Below are 19,965 nucleotides of genomic sequence, written 5' to 3'. Positions count from 1 at the left end.
AGTCTTTTCTGGGCAGCATGGAGATGACATGTAGGTTTAAAATTACTTCTCCCAATCAAAAATATAATAAGTTTATCCAAAGAGCATATGCTTTATTCATCTAATTTTAAATGTAAATGAGGTTGTCCTCTTATGCGTATAACCTGATTAATCTTTCTAAGGCAAGATTAAAATTATGAAACATATTGTTGTTGGCAGAGATGTGAGAGAATAGGTACTCATCCATTGCTGGTGCATGGGAGTGGAAATTGGTATAACCTCTGAGGAAGGCAGTTGGCAACATGCATCAGAATTATGTATGCCCTTTGAGGCCCAGCACTACTTCCAAGAATATATCCTGCTGGTACATTTTCACCTGTAGAAGGGACATATGTTCAAGGCTGTTTCTGAGGTATTGTTTTTAATAGTGAAGATTGAAAACAACCTAAATGTTCTTAAGAAAGGCTGGTTAAATAACTTACTGGCACATCCAAATGATGAAATACAGTACCATGCAGCTGTAAAAAGAAAGGTACCTCTTTACTGAAATGGAAAGATATATTGACATATTTCAGAAAACAAGGTGCAGAACAGTATGTGTAAGATGCTTTGTTGTTGTTGGTTAGTCGCTAAGTCATGTCAGACTCTTTTGCAACCCCATGGAATATAGCCCATCAGGCTCCTCTGTCCATGGGCTTCTCCAGGCAAGAATAATGGAATGGATTGCCATTTCCTACTCCAGGGGAATCCCTGACTCAGGAATCAAGCCTGTGTCTTCTGCATTGGCAGGTGGATTTTTTTTTTTTTTTTTAAACCACTGAGCCACCAGGGAAGCCCATACATTTGTATAAAAAGGAGAGATGAAGAATACATGCACAAACCCGTAATGTGTGTTTGTATGTATGTGTAGAATATTTAACACAGGAGTTCCCTAGTGACCTGGTGGTTAGGATTCTGGGCTTTCACTGCTGTTGCCCTGGATCAGTCCCTGGCCAGGGAACTGAGATCTTGCAAGCCACTTGGCATGGCCAAAAGACAACCACCACCACCACCCAGCTAACCAACCAAACAAAAAACCACTAAGATACATAAGAAACTGTTATAGGATTGCCCATGGGAAAAGGTATTAGGTAAAAAACTAGTGAAATGAGATTCTTTTTTACTGTATACACTTTTAAAATAATTTTTAGAATTTGAATCATGACTATGTCATTGTAAAATTAAACTGAAAAATTAAAATCCTGTTTGTTTCAAATATCCCTAGAGCTGCTCTTGATACCCTATCAAAAAATCTCAATTCCTTCACTTGGCATTCAAGGCCACTACACCTGGTCTCTAGTTTACATTTCTAGGCTTATCTTCTGTTGTCCCACGGTCCTCCCCCTGGAAGGAACCTTCTGTCTCACAAATTCACCTTGTACTTTGTTTTCAGCATACCACATATACATGCTTCCTTCTAGCTTGAGGTGTTATATTTGCCACATCAACCTAGGAAAAGTTACTCAGTTCTTCAGCATACAGCCAAATTTTCACCTTCTCCAGGAAGCTTTCTATAATTCCTCAGATACAAGGGGTTTTGGTCTCTCTTTAATTTTGCAGCCCCTTTTCTTTCTTCCTGGGCACTTAAAAATTTTTATATTGAATTGGCCAAAAAGGTCACTCAGGTTTTTTCCATAAGATGTTACAGAAAACTCCAGATGACCTTTTCGGCCAACCCAAAATTGCAGCAACAGTAGAAACAACTCATATCAAAGCAACTCATATCCTTACTAACTCTTTTAACTGTGGTGGGAGTCAATGTTAGCCGGAACATCCAGAACCCTGGGGCTCAGTTCTTCAAGTTGCAGTATTTCTCTTCTGGGCTGCCATCCTACTGGACCATGCAGGAACTTGTGACAGCAGCAGAAATAATGAGAAGGAAGTGTTCTGAAACACCAGTAAGAGATCAAGACAGAATTCTGGGTGCTTTCCAAGATCCACTCTGGTCTGTGGGCTACAGACGGGGTGGCAGAGAGGCTGTCGGGCAGTGGCAGCATCCCTTCAGTGCTAGATCCCGCCTGACTGCAGCACCATGCCTTAAAGCCCAAGGAACAGAGCAAGGTGAATAAGCACACAGGCAGGCCTCTGGCCAACACACTCTGGCTGTAGAGTCCACACGAGCAGTCACCTCACCTGGTAAACTGATTCAGTACAACAGTGACTGCTACCACAAGAAAGATTTGAAAAAAGCTTTCTTCACTGCTCTGCTTGAGACCTTTTACAGCCTAAGCCTACTCAGAACAATGTTTTCAAAAGTGACCAGTGTTGTAACACATATGGGTGCTTCATTTCTTTTTGTGGCTGAATAATATTCCATTATGCGGATATAGCACATTTTGTTCATACATTCATCAGTTGATGGACATTTTGTTGTGCTTTGCTGTTGTTATTGTTCTTGTTTTACCACATTTTTGGCTATTATAAATAATGTTGCTGTTTTTGTGTGGACATATATTCTGTGTATATACCTAGAAAGGGAACACTGGGTCAAGTGGTAACTGTGTTTCAGATTTTTTTAGAACTTACAGACTGTTTACCAATGTGGTTGCACCATTTTGCATTTCTGCCAGCAGTGTATGCAAGTTCAAATTTCTCCACATCCTAGCCATTCTATTTTTATTAGAGCCATCCTAGTGAGTGTGACTGGTATCTTCTAGCTTTGATTTTCATTTCCCTAGTGGTTAATGATGTTAAAACATCTTTTCATATGCTTATTGGCCATTTTTATATTTTCTTTGAAGAATGTCTATTTAAATCCTTTATCCATTTTCAAGTTGAGTTGTTTGTCTTTTTCTGTCCAGTTGTAAGAGTTATTTATATGTTCTGGACATCAGTTCAGCTGCTCAGTCGTATCCGACTCTCTGCGACCCCCTGGAATGCAGCACGCCAGGCTTCCCTGTCCATCACCAACTCCCAGAGCTTCCTCAAACTCGTACATTAAGTCATTGATGCCATCCAACCATCTCATCCTCTGTCGTCCTTTTCTCCTCCTGCCTTCAGTCTTTCCCAGCATCAGGGTCTTTTCCAATGAGTCAGTTCTTCGCCTCAGGTAGCCAAGTATTGGAGTTTCACCTTCAGCATCAGTCCTTGCAATGAACACCCAGGACTGATCTCCTTTAGGATGGACTGGTTGTATCTTCTTCCAGTCCAACGGACTCTCAAAAGTCTTCTCCAACACCACAGTTCAAAAGCATCGATTCTTTGGCCCTCAGCTTTCTTTATAGTCCAACTCTCACATCCATACATGACTACTGGAAAAAACTATAGCTTTGACTAGACAGACCTTTGTTGGCAAAGTAATGTCTCTGCTTTTTAATGTGCTATCTATGTTGGTCATAGCTTTTCTTCCAAGGAGCAAGCGTCTTGTAATTTCATGAATGCAGTCACCATCTGCAGTGATTTTGGAGCCCAAGAAAATAAAGTCTGTCACTGTTTCCCTTGTTTCTCTGTCTATTTACCATGGAGTGATGTGACTGGATGATCTTAGTTATTTGAATGTTGAATTTTAGGCCAGCTTTTTCACTCTCCTCTTTCACTTTCATCAAGAGGCTCTTTAGTCCCTCTTCACTTTCTACCATATGAGTGGTGTCATCTGCGTACCTGAGATGTATCTGAGGTTATTGATATTTCTCCCAGCAATCTTGATTCCAGCTTGTGCTTCATCCAGCCTGGCATTTCTCATGATGTACTTACTCTGCATATAAGTTAAATAAGCAGGGTGACAATGTATAGCCTTGACATACTCCTTTCCTGATTTGGAACCAGTCTGTTGTTCCATGTCCAGTTCTAACTGTTGCTTCTTGACCTGCATACAGTTTTCTTGGCAGGCAGGTCAGGTGGTCTGGTAGTCCCATCTCTTAAACAATTTTCCACAGTTTGTCATGATCTACACAATTAAAGGCTTTGGTATAGTGAATAAAGCAAAAGTAGATGTTTTTCTGGAACTGTCTTGCTTTTTCAATAATCCAACAGATGTTGGCAATTTGATCTGTTTCCTCTGCCTTTTCTAAATCCAGCTTGAACATGTGGAAGTTCTCGCTTCATGTACTGTTGAAGCCTGGCTTGGAGAATTTTGAGCATTACCTTGCTTGCATGTGAGATGAGTACAATCGTGCAGTAGTTTAACATTCTTTGGCATTTGCACTTCTTTGGGATTGGAATGAAAACTAACCTTTTCTAGTCCTGTGGCCACTGCTGAGTTTTCCAAATTTGCTGGCATATTGAGTGCAGCTCTTTCACAGGATCATCTTTTAGGATTTGAAATAGCTCAACTGGAGTGCCATCACCTCCACTAGCTTTGTTCATAGTGATGCTTCCTAAAGCCCATTTGACTTCGCATTCCAGGATGTCTGGCTCTAGGTGAGTGATCACACTGTCATGATTATCTGGGTTGTGAAGATCTTTCTTGTATAGTTTTTGTGTATTCTTGCCACCTCTTAATATCTTCTGCTTCTGTTAGGTCTGTACCATTTCTGTCTTTTATTGTGCTCATCTTTGCATGAAATGTTCCCTCGTTATCCTGAATTTTCTTGAAAAGATCTCTAGTCTTTCCCATTCTATTGTTTTCCTCTATTTGTTTGCATTGATCACTGAGGAAGGCTTTCTTATCTCTCCTTGCTATTCTTTGGAACTCTGCATTCAAATGGGAATATCTTTCCTTTTCTCCTTTGCCTTTTGCTTCTCTTCTTTTCACAGCTATTTGTAAGGCCTCTTCAGACAACCATTTGCCTTTTTGCATTTCTTTTTCTTGGGGATGGTCTTGATCACTGCCTCCTATACAATGTCATGAACCTTGCGTCCATAGTTCTCCAGGCACTCTATCAGATCTAATCCCTTGAATCTATTTGTCACTTCCATTGTCTAATCATAAGGGTCCAGATAATAAGGACATAAGGACATAGGTCCAGATAATTTGTAAATATTTTCCCCCAATTTGTTGGTTGTCTTTTTTCCTTCTTTATGCTGTCCTTTGAAGCGTAAATGTTTTATTTTTCAAAAAAAAATTATTGTGATAAAATATAGAAAACATAAAATTTAACATTTTAGCCATTTTAAATTCATTCACATGACCATCACCATGTGGTCATCACCACCATCTAATCCCCAGAACTTTTTCCATTTTCCCTAGCTGAAACTCTGTACCCTTAAATTAACTCCCTGTTCTCGCCTCCCCTCAGCCACTGGCAATCACCATTGTACTTTCTGTCTCTCTAAATTTGACTGCTCTAGGTACCTCATATAAGTGTATTTGCACAATATTTGTTCTTTTGTGACTGGCTCATTTCACTTGACATAATGTCTTTGAAGTTCACCATGTTGTAGCATATGTCAGAATTTATTGCCTTTTTAAGGGTGAATGATACTCCATTGTATGTGTATATACTACATTTGTTTATCCATTCATCCATCAGTGGACACTTGGGTTTCTTCTAGTTTTGGCTATTGTGAATAATGCTGCTATAAATAGGGGTGTACAAATATCTGTTGAAGTTCTTGCTTTCATTTCTTTTGGGCATACACACGGAAGTGGCATTGTTGTAATCCTGATTTTTTTTTTTTTTTTGAGGCATTGCTGTGTTACTTTCTACAGCAGCTGTCATTGCACATTCCTAACAGTAGTGCACATAGGTTCTAGTTTTTCAACATCCTTGCTAAATAACGCTTGTTATTTCCTGGTTGGCTTTGTTTGGTTTGCCATCATAATATGGGTATTAGAGTACAAAAGTTTTAAATTTTGATGAAGTTCTATTTATCTATTCTCATGTTGATTTTGCTTTTGGTTTTATAGCTAAACCATTGTCTAATCCAAGGTCACAAAAATTTACTCCTATTTTTTCCCCCTAAATGTTTCATAATTTTATTTAGTGCTTATATTTAGGTCTGTGATTCATTTTGAGTTAATTTTTGTGAATGGTGTGAGACAGGGATCCAGCTTCCTTCTTGAGCATGTGTATGTCTAGTTATCTCAGCACCATTTATTGAAAAATAATATTCTTTATCCATTGAATGATCAAAATCAACTGGCCATAAATGTAAGAGTTTATTTCTGGACTACCAGTTCTAGTCCATTAATCTTTAGTCTGTTCTTATGCCTCAATTTCTTTCTTTTTTTCTTTCTTTTTTGGCTGTGTGTGATGTGGGATTCTTAGTTCTCCGACCTGGAGATCGAACCTGCATCCCCTACATTGGAATTGCAGTCTTAACCACTGGGCCACCAGGGTAGTCCCTAGATTCCTTCTTTTTGAAATACTTTCTTCACTTGGCTTCCAGAATACCCCTCTGACTTGTTTCTCCTCCAACATTATTGACCATTTCTTCTGGAGTCGTTTTTGCTACTCCCTCCTTATCTTCCCACCCTTGTAGTACCTCAGGATTCAATCCTGACCACTACTTTTTATTTATACACACTTCCTAGGTATTCTCTTTCAGTCTCATGATTTTCATAAGCATTCCCAGATTGATATCTGGCCCAGATATCTTCTAGGAATACCAGATTCTACATCTACTTAACACCCACATTTCCGTGTGAATAGACATCTCAGATTTGACATATTCAAAACCAAACTCCTGATCCTTCTCCGTAAACCCTGCCAAACCTACTTTCCCTATAGTCTTCCTTACCAGTAAATGGCAACTCCATTCTTGCAGCTAGCTGCTCAGACCCAAATCCATAGAGTCATTCTTTTTTTTTTTTTTTTTTAACCACATTGTTTTGTTTTTTATTTGCTTGTTTGTTTTCGGATGTGCTGGGTCTTAGTTGCAGCATGTGGGATCTAGTTCCCTGAGTAGGGATTGAACCTGGGCCCCCTGCATTGGGAGCGAGGAGTCTTAAATACTGCACCACCGGGGAAGTCCCAGTAGAGTCAGTTGTGACTTCTCTGTTTCTTTCATAAGCCATATCCAATCAGTTATTAAAGTCCACCTGCTTTGCCTTTAAAACATATTCCAAACCTTGCCACTAATCTGTCAATCTCAGTCACCATTTTATCTCGTCCAGATGATAGTGGTAGTCTTACTGATCTCCTGGCTTCTACCCATGTCCGTCTGCAGTCTATTCTCCCCAGCCAGAGTAATCCACATAAAACACAAGTCAGATCATATCACTTCTCTGTTCAGAACCTTCTGGTGATTTTTTCTGTCTCACTCAGAATGAAAGCCAAAGTGCTTATGAGGGCCTTATTTGAAATGATCCTCTGAGGCAGACTTGTTCCTTCACACCAGCTATGCTGTCACCTCAGACTTTACACTTGCTGTATGTTCTGACTGGAATACTTTTCTCTTTGCACTCTGAATAGCTTCTTTACTAATTTTTCTTCATATCTCTGCTTAGATGTTCTTTTAACAATGAGGCCTCCTGACAATGTTTTGTAAGGTTTTCATAGCATAACATCACCACTGGGGACAATATCTTTTCCCCTTACCTGAATTTTTCAGCAAAGTCCCTGTCATCTGTGATCAGTTCAGTTCAGTTCAGTTCAGTCACTCAGTCATGTCCGATTCTTTGCTTCTCCATGGACTGCAGCACGCCAGGCCTCCCTGTCCATTACCAACTCCCGGAGTTTACTCAAATTCATTCCATTGAGTCAATGATGCCATCCAACCATCTCATCCTCTGTCGTCCCCTTCTCCCCCCACCTTCAATCTTTCCCAGCATCAGGGTCTTTTCAAATGAGTCAGTTCTTCGCATCAGGTTACAGTATACACAGCTCCAGATTCTGGAACCAGAGTACCTGTTTCGAATTTTGGCTTTGCCACTTGCTGTGACTTCAGGGAAGTTTCTTAACGTCTCTGTGATCTTCATAGATCAATAGAAAAATGGATCAATAGAAATGGAGATTATAGAAATGGATAATAGAAATGGATCATAGATCAATAGAAAAATGGATATTATAACAGTATATACTCAGTAGAGTTGTTGTGAGAAGTAAGTGAGCTTACTCGAATAAAATGCCAGATCTGTATTGTGTTCACTTGGTGTTCGCAGGTCTCATCATCTTTACCATCATTATTAGTTGTCTGTTCCTTCTACTAGACTAGAAGCTTCTGAAGATCACAGTTCACTGCTCTAGCAGCGTGAGAACAGTACCTAATGTGAAGTAGGTTCTCAGTGAGTATTTAAGGGATGGAAGTTGTGGTACATACATACAGTGAAATATTACTCAGCCATAAAAGGAGCACATTTGAGTCAGTTCTAGTGAGGTGGATGAACCTAGAGACTTCCCTGGTGGCAGATGGTAGAGCCTGTTACACAGAGTAAAGTAAGTCAAAAAGAGGAAAACAAGTATCTGGGTATTAACGCTTATATATGGACTCTAGAAAAATGGTACTGATGAACTTCTTTGCAGGGCAGGAGTAGAAGCTCAGACACAGAGAACAGACCGGTGGACCCAGCAGAGAAAGGAGGGGGTGGGTGGACTGAGAGAGTAGCATTGAAATGCATACATTACCATACGTAAAACAGGTAGCTAATGAGAAGTTCTATAACACAGGGAGCTCAGCCTGGTGCTCCGAGACAACCTAGAGGGCTGGGATGAGGTGGGAGGGAGGCCCAGGAGGGAGGCGACATATGTATACTCATGGCTGATTCAAGCTGATGTACGGCAGCAACCAACACAACATTGTAAAGCAATTATCCTCCAATTAAAAATAAATAAAAATTTTTAAAAAGAAATGAATCCTCACAATAACTCTGGGCAATCGCTAGTTTTATCTTCTTTTTAAAGATAAGGAAATGCAGGCTCAGGTAAGTTGAGTGCCTCAAATCTTTGACTCCTAAGTAATGGAGTTAAGGTTGTTTTAACACTGAGAAAGTTTGTCTCTTCCTCATCAGATGGACTGTCTGGAAGAGTGAGATTATTCTTAGGGATCAGGAATTTTCCTGCAAAGCAGGTGTTATATAGATATGTATCACTTAAATTGAAAAGTAAATCTGAGATCGGGATGGGGAATAAGTGTAAATCTATGGCTGATTCATATCAATGTATGACAAAACCCACTGAAATGTTGTGAAGTAATTAGCCTCCAACTAATAAAAAAATTTAAAAAAAAAAAAAGAAAGAAAAGTAAAATCTGAGTGGAAAAATCCTAAGGCATTTTAAGAAGTTAGGAGGCACAGAGTGTTTGATTCGTAACAAAAGATTTTTTTAAGTTATTAATAAGAAAATGTTTGGCCAGTGGTTGAGACAAACTGAAGGGACTAGTACAATGGTTCTTTGGGGGTCTGGAAAATGGTACAGGCTGAGGCCTATCTTTTCTCTTAGGCAAGACACATGTCCTTAGGAAGGCTGTTGTTTTCTAAGTCCTGAAATTTCAAGTTCCTTTTACTACATAAAAACACTAGATGTGCTAAACCCTCAGACTACAAAGGTGAAATAAAATATATATATGTAATTCTTGCTCTCGAGAAATTCACAATATGTAAAGGGAGACGTTTATACAGACAATTAACAATGGAACATACTGAGAACAAACTGCCGTAGAAGTGTGGACACAGACGCGTGGGCGCCACGGTGCACAGTAGAGAAGCGCCTAACTCTGTTTTTGAGAGGAAGGCAGAGACATTTCCAGAGACGTTAATATTTGATCTAAGTTTTTAAGAAGAAGTCTGAGTTCACCCAGTCAATGCAAGAGGCCAGGACATGGAGTGCCCTGACGATATATTGACTTTTCTTCTTCAGGCATCATGGGGAGCTCTGGGAAGAATAGAAGGACACAGCTGAAGTAACTTTGACAGGATGTGTACAATATATTTGAGATAGTGGAGGAAGAGAGAAACCTTTTCAGCTTGAATCAAGGGGTCAGTTAGTGTTCCTTGCCTAGCTTGCTTTTTCAAAGGGAACAGAGTGTTCTCAGGAAGTAGGGAGTAGATGTAGTAGAAGAGACCGTTCCCTCTCCCAGAAATGTTTTTTTAATCTCACCCACTTTTCTGCGCTGTTTTGGAAGATTCCTATTCCTGAATCCCTTCTGTCAAGTCAGGTGACCCATTAGGTAATCAGAAATAGCTTGAAAAATTGGGAACTTATTAGTTCTCCCTTCTACTTGTTATGTAACATCAGTGATTCTTTATTCAAAGGGATGGGAAAAAAAAAAGAGGGGCTAATGGGCCCAGATAATGAACTTTGCTTAGAGAAGGAAGCCTCAGTCAAGCAAGTGTGGCCTAGAAGGCAATGTAGTGTCTGGCAAATAGGAAAGGAGTAATTTCTGGACTTTGTTCTTCCTCTCCTGTGGTTTGCTTGGGTCCTTCTGGAAGTGTCAGTTTCTTTTGACGTATTGTTCTAAATTCGGTAGATAATCAAACCTGGGATTGCAGCCGTGGTTTTGTCGTTCAGATCATAGTGACTTATGATAAGGACTCGGTGCCTCCAAATCTATGGCCACTGAGCATCCAGGTCCTGGCCTTACTTCCAGGCCTTAACTTGGCCTAACTTAACTTAGGCTCTGGGAAAACAGGCCAAGGCTTGTGGGGCAAAACACGTAGCCAGCCTGTGTTAGAAAAGGGAGAGGGCTCCGCTACCTGGCCTCTGGGGTTTGCAGACTTGCCCCAGATTCGGATGAGCTTGTGTAGCTTCCGAGGAAGGAGCCTGCTCTGTGTTCAGTCAGTTCCTATGGCCTGTGGGAGTGGCCCTTGGTAGCACAGGTGGTCTCGTGGCCCCGGTGGCCCTGACCCTGCATGCAGACCACTTTGGAAAGGGGGGAAAGGGTGGCTGAGATTCCCAGGCTGGCGCAGTCCTTTGGTTTTTGTAGCCAAACCCGGGTTCTGAACTAAAAAGCAGGGGCAGCGAACACAGGAGGTGAGGATTCTGGGAGCCAGGCTCATGCACTGCCCCGCCGTTCAGAGGGCTTCTCCGGGCTCTCCTCCGTGTCCCACGCGGTTAGCTCTGCCTGGGTTAGGATGAATCTACTAACCTCTCTGCCCTTTTTTTCCTGCTCTTTCTCTCCTTGCAGAAGGAAAGCGAGGAGCCCTTCAGGTTGTGCTCTGGCCCTTTGGGGCCCCTTTGTTATTGGTTCTCTCCCCTCCCTCCTGAGTACAGTGTGTGTATGTGTGTGTGTGCACGCATGCGTGCCCATGAGCTGTGGCTCATGCAGCCGGTGTGTTTGTGTGCATGCTCCGTGCCTGTGTGTGCTCCTGCAGACGCCCGTGGAGCCTTGCGAGGATGTGCGTGCCTGCGTGGCACACGTTTAGTGCAGCATGCGTGTGCTTCCCCGTGCGCTCAGCTTGACCCCCCAGGTACTGACTGCCTTCCTCCTTTCCCACTTTGCACAGTGTGTCCGTGTTCTACTTGTGGCTGCCGACTGGCATATGCTATGAACCCTCGCTGAGCCCAGCATGCGTACACACTTTGTATTTGAGAGCAGGAGTTTTTGTAGGCTTTTTGTGCCTCTTGCTTGGGGCCTAAATGTGGAAGTGCTCCGTGCTTCTGAGCAGGCTTCCTGGCCGCTCTGTGAGCACAAGGGTCTGCAGACCTGTGGTGTGGTTTCCCCACACCATGAGAATGTGCCTACAAGCACTGGTTCCTCAAGGTGCTAAGGGTGCGCTTTGCCGGTGATTTGAGCCCTGGTGAACACTGAGTCCTCCCCCAGATGGGTGTGTGCACACGCTCTGTATCTCTGTGTGCAGGATCCGTGCTCGCCTGTGGGTCCTCAGGTGCAAGTCGTGTCTACGAATGTACCTCCTGTAGGCACTTTGCTGAGACCTGCTCTCACCCCCCTAGCCCTCCTTCTCTGCCGTCTGTGCATGCTCTGCACTGTGTCTGCAGGCTTCTGCAGACCCACTGCCCGCTCTGAGCACAGGAAATGTGTGTGATCTGAGCCTACGAACCCTGACTGCCAAAGATGTGTTGTGATTTTGTTTCCTTAAGCCCAGTGGCTTCTGGCAACCACCTAATTCTAGGTAGGAAGTAAAAATCTGCTCAGTGCAGTGACTGTTTCTAAAGGGAGGATAAGTTCTGGTTGGTGAGATCTGGGGATTTAGGGATGGGATGGGCTGCCCCTCACAGGAACCTTAGGAGACTTGGTTCAACCTTCTGACTGCCTTTTGGGCCTGGCCCTCCCTCTACCATATCATCCCACTGATAGAACCAGGGAAGGAGGCAGAAGCAGCAAGGTGTGGTCATGAAGGGCCTCAGGCAGCAGGCGGATAGGTTTGTCTAGAACACAGGCAACCTGAGAAGGATCTTAAATCCAAAGTGCATCTTGAGCTTCCCGCTGGTCCAGGGTCACTCTTACCCACTTTTACATCACCGATTAGCTTGTCCTACCTCTCTTTTTCACTCTCTTGCCTCATTTTGTCTATAACTCCTCCCATCTTTAACCCTCCCAAAACTTCACCCCCCGTCCAGAGCCTAAGAGGTTACCTCTGCCTCCTTTGATCTGGAGCTCCTTTGCTCAGGACGCCTAGCTGGAGTCCAGATCCCAGGAGTCAGGAAAGTCATTGGGGGTGGAGGGAGCAAGGAGGGACAGAAAGCCCCAGACCCGCCAGTACTAAGTCTGTTGGGCTTAAATAGCAGCTGCCATTGGTCCTCTGAGAGCCCTGGCAGCTTTGGAACTCTGTACTCTGCCTGAAGGATTTGCTTTGGATTTTTTTCTTTCTTTTTTTTTTTTTTAAAAAAAGCTTTAAAAAGTGTTTTCCAACAGTTCCTTGTTTGAATTATTTGGTGCTTCAGTTTTTGGCTTCTTATTGTAGAGTTCATAAAATTGGCAAAAATGGTAATCCAAGTATCTAATCTGCCCTGGATTCTTTTGTTACATCAAGTTTATCAAATGTAGAGCTTACTCAGTGTCAATGAGTTATAGCTTCAAGGACCCTAGGCCAAGTCAAATCACAACGTGAGACAGGAATCCAGAAAGACCAGGTCTGACTCTAGGGCAGCCAGCAGAACTTAAGAATATAGCTGCAAGGCTGGACTCTATATGAAGTTGTCCTTTTGCTTTAGTGAGGCCTGGACGCCTACATGGGCCCTCTCTTGGCCCACGCTTACTGTTCTATACCAGCGGATGTGTGAGGGGGCTCTCCATTCTGGCAGCTCTCACACTCCCAGTGGATCTTGGTCCTGGGTTCTCTGTGAGCTTGTATCCTCCGTGTTCACTGGGGAGAAGGGAGATGAAGCTCATTCCAGCTGCCTGCTTGTGGCCCTGGCTGATCAGGGAGCTGGCTTACACCTCAGGCCGGCTATGTCCTCACATGGTGTGTGTGACCTGTGCTGCTCTGAGCTTCCTACTTTACTGCTCACTGCCTGACCAGAGAACTAGGGCACTCTCCCATCTTTCCCAGGAGCTAACTTCTCTCTCTTTCTCTCTTTAAAGATTCCAGATGATGGTGATCCCCGTTTGCCCCAGTGGCTTCCAGAAGGGTAAGTGTGGCTCCTCAAGGTTTCTGTGAACCTTACAGAGTCTCTTATGCTGCTTTAGCTTTTCCCTTGGGAAGCAGGAAAAACAGCTTCATCAGCTGGACTCTGGAGAAGGAAGACGTTCCACTGTCGAGACGGTTGTTTCTGTGGGGCAGAGGAAAGGACTCTGCAAACTGACTCCCCAGAGACAGAAGAGAGAGCTTTGCAGAATGGTTCCCCTGAAGCAGGGGAGGGAACTTTGGGGCTCCCCATCCTTCCTTCTGGAATTTCTGCTGTATTGCATCATAGTGGTGGTATGCCCTTTATGTATAAGGATGGGAAAACTAGAAAAAGATCTGCATTTAGAACTGGTTTCTTTCTATCCCACTGTTGACAGTGTAGCTGCTTAGCTTGCCGCCAGCCTCAGCTGCTGTGAGTCACTTCCTCACTCCACCCTACTCTAGTGAGGACCCTTACGAGCTCAGTATGTTCTGTCTGTGTTCCTTGTCTGGGAGTTTCAGACCCACGTGATTGCAGTGGAGAATGGTTTTGAATTGCTCAGCTGCGATGGCTCACTGTTATTAAGGGAGGAAAGCGTCTAAGTGCACACGCGCCCTCTGCCCTCCACATACAGGTCTCAGGACCCTTAAGCTCTTCCTTCTCTCCTTGCCCCTCAAAGTCCTTCTGACGTCGAAGCTCTCAGTGGCTGCCTCCTCTTCCTCATCACCAGGGAAGAAAAAATATTAGATCAGAACCTTATCAACTATATTTTTAAGTGCTTCTTTTTCTTGCAATATGTCTTTTTTATAGCAAGAGTTAATCATGTGAATGAGCCGCTCTTCTTTTGTCAAAAGCTCATTTGTGTTGCCAAAAAAAAAAAAACACTTCTTGGCTTAAGGTATACATTTTATAGTTTTCAGAATTAGCCACAAACTCATGGCATCAGTTGCTTCTTCAACAGCCCTTCTTCAGGGCTTTAGCATTTTTCTTCAAATAATTTTAAACTTCATACATACCAACGCAACATAACCAGGCTATTTTTAAATGGAGCCAGGCAGGGATTTTCTAAATGTCTCCCTGTTGTCATCTTTCCCTTCCTTCGGCTTAGTCCTTAGAAACTGTCACAAGTTTCAAACTTTCATAGGTGTGGTGGCCTCATTGAGAACAGAGCTCACTGCCCATATTCAGGAAGCTAGATGATTAGAAATCAGTATATAGGGTTGCCTGCTCCAACTCCTGGCCTTGACCTAATTTGTGGCTCCATTTTTTGCCCGTGTAGCTAGCAGTACATACTTATTCTTCTGTGATATTCCTCTTTTCACACCAGCTGTGGTGTATAATCCAGCCACCCTTCTTTCCCTGCCTCATTGCTTACCTGAAAACCAAATACCTGAGTGAATTTAATTGAAGCTCAGAAGGATACTTTCCAAAAGGTCAGAGAGGTTTTTATATTTCCCCTCATTTTATGGAAGTGACACCAAGATCCAGAGAGAGGAAGGAATTTTGGCAGAGGATGTGTAATGAATTAGTAGAAGAGTTGGGGATAAAATCCAGATTGTCTCAATGTAAGAATGATATTCTTTTTAGGAAATTCTCTGTATTTTTATTGTGTATTGTTATATGGAATAACAGGCAAAGAACAGCAAAGTTAATAAGTATAAAAAAAGTATAAGAGTTTTGGAAATCTCAAGTTGTTCATAGGCTTCCCCAGTGGTTCCGATAGTAAAGAATCTGCCTTCAATGCTGTAGACCCCGGTTTGATCCCTGGCTGGGGAAGATACCCTGGAGGAGGGCATGGCAACCCACTCCAGTGTTCTTGCCTGGAGAATCCCATGGACATGGGAGCTTGACGGGCTACAGTCCACGGGGTTGCAAAGAGTTGGACATGACTGGGTGACTGAACTTTCACTTCACTTTCAGTTGCTCCAGCTGTAATTTTTTTCCTGGTTTCTGTTGATGTGAGCATAGGGCTAGGTCACACTCTGAGTCACTTCGCTGTTTCCTTCTTAAATGGTCTTTTTCCCCTCTAAATGATCTTTGGGAAGTCTCCCATCTACTTCCCCTGCCTGCATTTGATTATGCAGGCTCCTCTTCCCATAGAGACTTTTTCTTCCGGAGGCTCGGATAGACCGAACGGGGGACTCTTCCTCAGGCTGGAGGAGGTCTGCTTCTGCATGCTGTTGTCTGTCAGCCTTGCTCACGCAGGCAGCAGCTCTTCTGTAGAGCTATTCCTGTGGGCTCTGTTCTAGCACAGGTCAGAAAAGACTCATCTTTAGGCATCAGTGTCTCTGGCCTGAGTGCAGGGAGAGGCTATCTTAAGCATCAGTTCCCACCTTTTATGGAGCACAGGTGTCTTCAAATAAACAAAGGCACCTTGGACTGGCATAGTGTGATAAAAGAGCTTTCAGTCCTTGGCTAAAACCTTAGAAGGAGACTTTGAGAGCAGATTCCATTGTTTGTCATCCCGTGGCTTTATTTCCCTCGCTTTCTGTCCTCTTTTCTCCTCTTAAAGGCCCATGTTGAGGGTCAGTTCATCCTTCTTTGGGGAGAGGATGAGCAAGGAGAATGGCACATTGAACCTGCCAGTAACTCAAGGGCAGACTAGAAGTCCTGACATATTTCCCTCTCTCTTCAGGCCAGCCGGAGGGCTCTACGGCATTGACAGCATGCCGGATCTACGCAGGAAGAAGACCCTGCCGCTCGTCAGCGACCTGGTGAGTGAGTGGTCTCAGTGAGCTGTCAGGAATGGAAGTGGGGCCTTCAGCGACAGGTGTTAGTCTGATGATCAGTCATTTAAAGCCCCTCTGAGACTTAGTGATGGCTTCAGTAGGACCTCGTATGATCTCACTGGGGTTAGAGTGGTACCCAGGTACCCTAGAGTCCCAGAGTCAGATGTTCAATAAGGCTTGAACCGTTTTTCTTATTACCATTTTCTACTCCTTGTTTTTTCTCCCTATTCAGTCTATTTGATATTTTTTGTCCACTCCTTTTTTAATTTTTCCTCCATATTGTGCTCTTTTTTCCCTACCAGTTTCTCCCTACTTAACTGACTGAATACGAGTGTCCTTTGCCATTTCCTCTTCATCGATTCTTTCTTTCCTTCCCTTTCCCCCTGCTATTGATACGTCTTTCCCTGTCTCCTCCTCCCTAGTGCACCTCTTATCCCACCAATGCTTCATCCAGCTGGCTGGTTGAAGATGATGTCAACCCTTCTTTGTTACCTTCTTTCATTGTCTTTCATCTCCCCTTTTTTCTCTTCTTTCTTTCTTTTCTTCCTGCTTTTTCTCACCTTCTCCCTCCTTGCTCGCCAGTTTTATTTTGCTTAACCGAGTAGGTGGCAGTATCTTAGTCATTTCTTGTTTCCCCTCTTCTGTCTTTTAACCTTGTCCATATTTCACTTTATGGCGTGACTCTCCTTCTAGGCCTTGGGCCCTGGGCAGCGGTTTGGGTTGGATACAGTTGATAGAGGATAGAGGCAATACAGTGGATAGAGGATAGAGACAGAGGGGGTTGGGACATGTTTCCCGCTTTTGGACTTCAGGGAAGAACCTCTCAGTTGTGTCTGAAAGCTTTCATGCCCTTGTGGGGCTTTAACATCATGTTGTTCCTTTCTCTGCTCTCCTCTGCGCAGGCTATGGTGAGTGTCTCCAGAGCCCATTTCCATCCTTTGTAAAAGCCCGAATCTCAACCTACCTGGGCACAGCCCAACTATTCTTGCTGCTCAGGCTGATATAATGACTTCTGTCTGCCTGGTATCCACTGCCTTAGGGAAACCATGTGCCTCTCTGGAGGCTGCCCCTAAAGCTGGGCTTGGCAGATTCATGGGCCTTTCCAGCAGGGCGTCCTCGATCTCATGTTTAACCCCCTGCCCTGCTTGATTTCAGCGAGGCTTCATTGCCCCCTTTCACTCAGTGCCCTGCTCATTTGGGCTGATGGCTTCCACAGCCACCTGGGATTGTGTGGGCATGGGGTGGTGCCCAGGAATGGAGGATTTACTATAGCATCATTGTTCCCAGTGGTGGTTCTTGAATGTGACTCTGACAGAGTTTTGTGTCTGTCCTGTTCTTAATGACCTGTTTCATACTGTAATTCTAGACTTTTCATTTTCCTGTGCCTTCCTTTAAACAAGGAGTTTCTGTGGGGTCAGATACCTAAAAATATTGAAGGAAAGAGAAACCCTTTGGATGACAGGTACCCTGAGAGAAGTGCTGTTCTATCATTGTTAGGACAGTTCCCTGAAGGCCTTGAGTTTGTATCTTAACCTCAGGTGTTTGTTACCCGTTACCTGTGGAGAGGCCCCTGTGAATGACAGTAAAAATGGAAAGTAGTGTGGCTTTGGTCCCTGGAACTCCCTCCCCAGGACTTTGCCCGGCCCTTGGCAGTAGCCAGGGCTGACGGCGAGTCTTCTCTCACAGTCTCTGGTCCAGTCCCGGAAAGCAGGCATTACTTCTGCATTGGCTACACGCACCTCTCTCAAGGATGAAGAGCTGGTAAGTGACCCATGGGCTTTCGTGAGTCCACTGGCCTATGGCCCAGTGGTCATCTCTGTGGCCATACAGTGGGAGTTGAGAAGTTTGGGGCGGACTCTGTTAATGAAACAGACAGATATTACAGCATCAAGTTTTCTACACCGGGAGAAGCAAGGGTCCAGACCAGGGGTAAACCTAAATCTCATGTTGGAGTATGAGTATGTGACCACTCATGTCAGGGATTTATGGTGAGCCTAGTACCTTCTGTTTCCCTAAAAAGCCTGACTGCTGGGGCAAGGCTTAAACTCAGCATTCAGGTCATGGATGTGCTCCTTGGATGACCAGGAGCACATGATGTTGGGGGTTCCTTTCTGCCGGGCTGGAATGTGGGCCGGGCCAGGCTGAAGCATCTCCTTGACTGCCAGAGGTGTTGATAGCCCTGCACTGGGCTTAGTAGTGAGTGGTATCTGTCAGCAGAGAACTAAAGTCACTGGAGGGTGATGGGATCTGTGTTTTTCAGAAATCCCATGTGTATAAGAAAACCCTGCAGGCCTTAATCTACCCCATCTCGTGCACCACGCCCCACCACTTCGAGGTCTGGTCCGCCACCACCCCCACCTACTGCTACGAGTGTGAAGGCCTGCTCTGGGGCATCGCCCGGCAGGGCATGCGCTGCAGCGAGTGTGGCGTCAAGTGCCACGAGAAGTGCCAGGACCTGCTCAGTGCCGACTGCCTGCAGCGTGAGTGCCCTGCGGCGTGGCGGGGGGCGCTGTGGGCAGCGGGGCCTCTCCGCATAGCCGGCAGCAGGGGACCAGGACGGCTGGGCCATCGTCCCTCCACTGTACCTGACTCTGACGCGCTGTCCTGTTTAGAGAAAGTAGGTTCCTAAGTCAGGAGACATGGCCTTTCCAAATAGCAGGTCTCGTAACATTCGCTTAAACGCCTTTAGGAAAAATTCACTGAGTTTCCTATGGCCCTTGGATGGAGCTAGAATCTCTTCCGGGATTCAGGTGATCCCAGAGGCTCTACTGGGTATTGTACACACCACGATGGCTGTTTTGCCCAAAAGACTAGAGCATGTGTAATCAGGGACCAGAACTAATAGGAAGACAGAGTTCTGGGGTTCTAGGCCTCAGAGAGGAGCCTCCTGAGGTCTAGACCTCCTAAGGGAGACTAGGGAAGACTCAGGGAAGGTGGAATTTACTCCCTGCTTCTAGATGGAGCTTTTAGACATCAGTACCAAGAACAGAATCTTCACACGGATGAGGCAGAGGTCCAGAAGGAGAATGTGTGACTCCCAAGGCCCTTGCTAAACATGTGACTTGTGCCACCATCTGAGTGGGGAGAACAGGAGCAGGGAAAGCAGCAAGTCTTGGCACAAGAGGTGGTGGCACTCCAAGTTCTTCTCTCCTTGCTCCACCCCTGCTCGGCGTGCACTGCTATGGGTAGACCCTGGGGAGAGCAGGGCTGGGGGTGTGGGAAGTAGTCTCTCAGCCCTCCAGGTCTTCAGGTGTTCCTCATTGCCACGCTGCAGCAATAAAAGCTTCAATTATGGTAGGAGAAAGGAAGGTCACCTTTAGACTCACAAGCACTTCATTATTCCAAGGAAAGATGAGACCTAACAGGGCCTCAGGAATTGTTGACTTAAGATGTCATTCTTTGAAGAACCCTAGATGGATGCCGGTGACATGGCTGTAGTGGACATGAAGAGACAGGCTGAACACAGCAGAGGAGCTGGGTGCTGGTGATGACTTTGCCCAAACCCATCATGAGGGGTGACAAGGACAGGTGCCAGCAGCACCCTGCTTTAATTGGGAGAACTAGCAACTGGCTGCACAGGCTGCTTGCTGGAAGCCTCCAGAGTGGTGCTCTATAGCAGCCAGGGTGTCTTATCTTCTCTTTAAGAGCCTTTCCGAGGTCCCCACCCAGGGAAACAGCATTGCATGGGATATGCTAAATGCAAGAGTAGATGCAGCCCAGGTCACTTTTCATTTATCTAAGCCTTCTATGAAGTACAGAGTGAAATTAAATGCCCTTCTGTATACGTCCCTAGACAGAAAATCTGCTTTCCATCCTCCCAGGATTAGGATGTGAATGTTGACCTTTCTTCTTTGCACCAAGTTTTGTCCTTAAGGCCTGAGCCTTTGGAGACT

At 44.6% G+C, this 19,965-nt stretch overlaps 1 protein-coding gene across 7 annotated transcripts in view; it reads left to right on the top strand.

Moving 5' to 3' along the window:
* Positions 1-19,965, top strand: part of UNC13B (unc-13 homolog B) — a 203,353-nt gene that overhangs the window by 150,942 nt on the left and 32,446 nt on the right. For 5 of the 7 annotated variants that reach the window (XM_043486619.1, XM_043486623.1, XM_043486622.1 and 2 more), the window contains 4 exons: positions 13,321-13,367; positions 15,979-16,057; positions 17,759-17,833; positions 18,333-18,552. In XM_043486619.1, coding sequence (XP_043342554.1) covers positions 13,321-13,367; positions 15,979-16,057; positions 17,759-17,833; positions 18,333-18,552 — 421 coding nt within the window. Of the gene's footprint in view, positions 1-10,962; positions 10,986-13,320; positions 13,368-15,978; positions 16,058-17,758; positions 17,834-18,332; positions 18,553-19,965 lie in introns of all 7 variants that reach the window. The other 2 variants (XM_043486618.1, XM_043486617.1) reach the window with 1 other exon arrangement.

The sequence above is a fragment of the Cervus canadensis genome, chromosome 14, assembly GCF_019320065.1.
Source record: "Cervus canadensis isolate Bull #8, Minnesota chromosome 14, ASM1932006v1, whole genome shotgun sequence".
Classification (NCBI taxonomy): domain Eukaryota; kingdom Metazoa; phylum Chordata; class Mammalia; order Artiodactyla; family Cervidae; genus Cervus; species Cervus canadensis.
The sequence above is the reverse complement of the archived record's forward strand: the minus strand, read 5'-3'. Positions and strand labels throughout refer to the sequence as shown.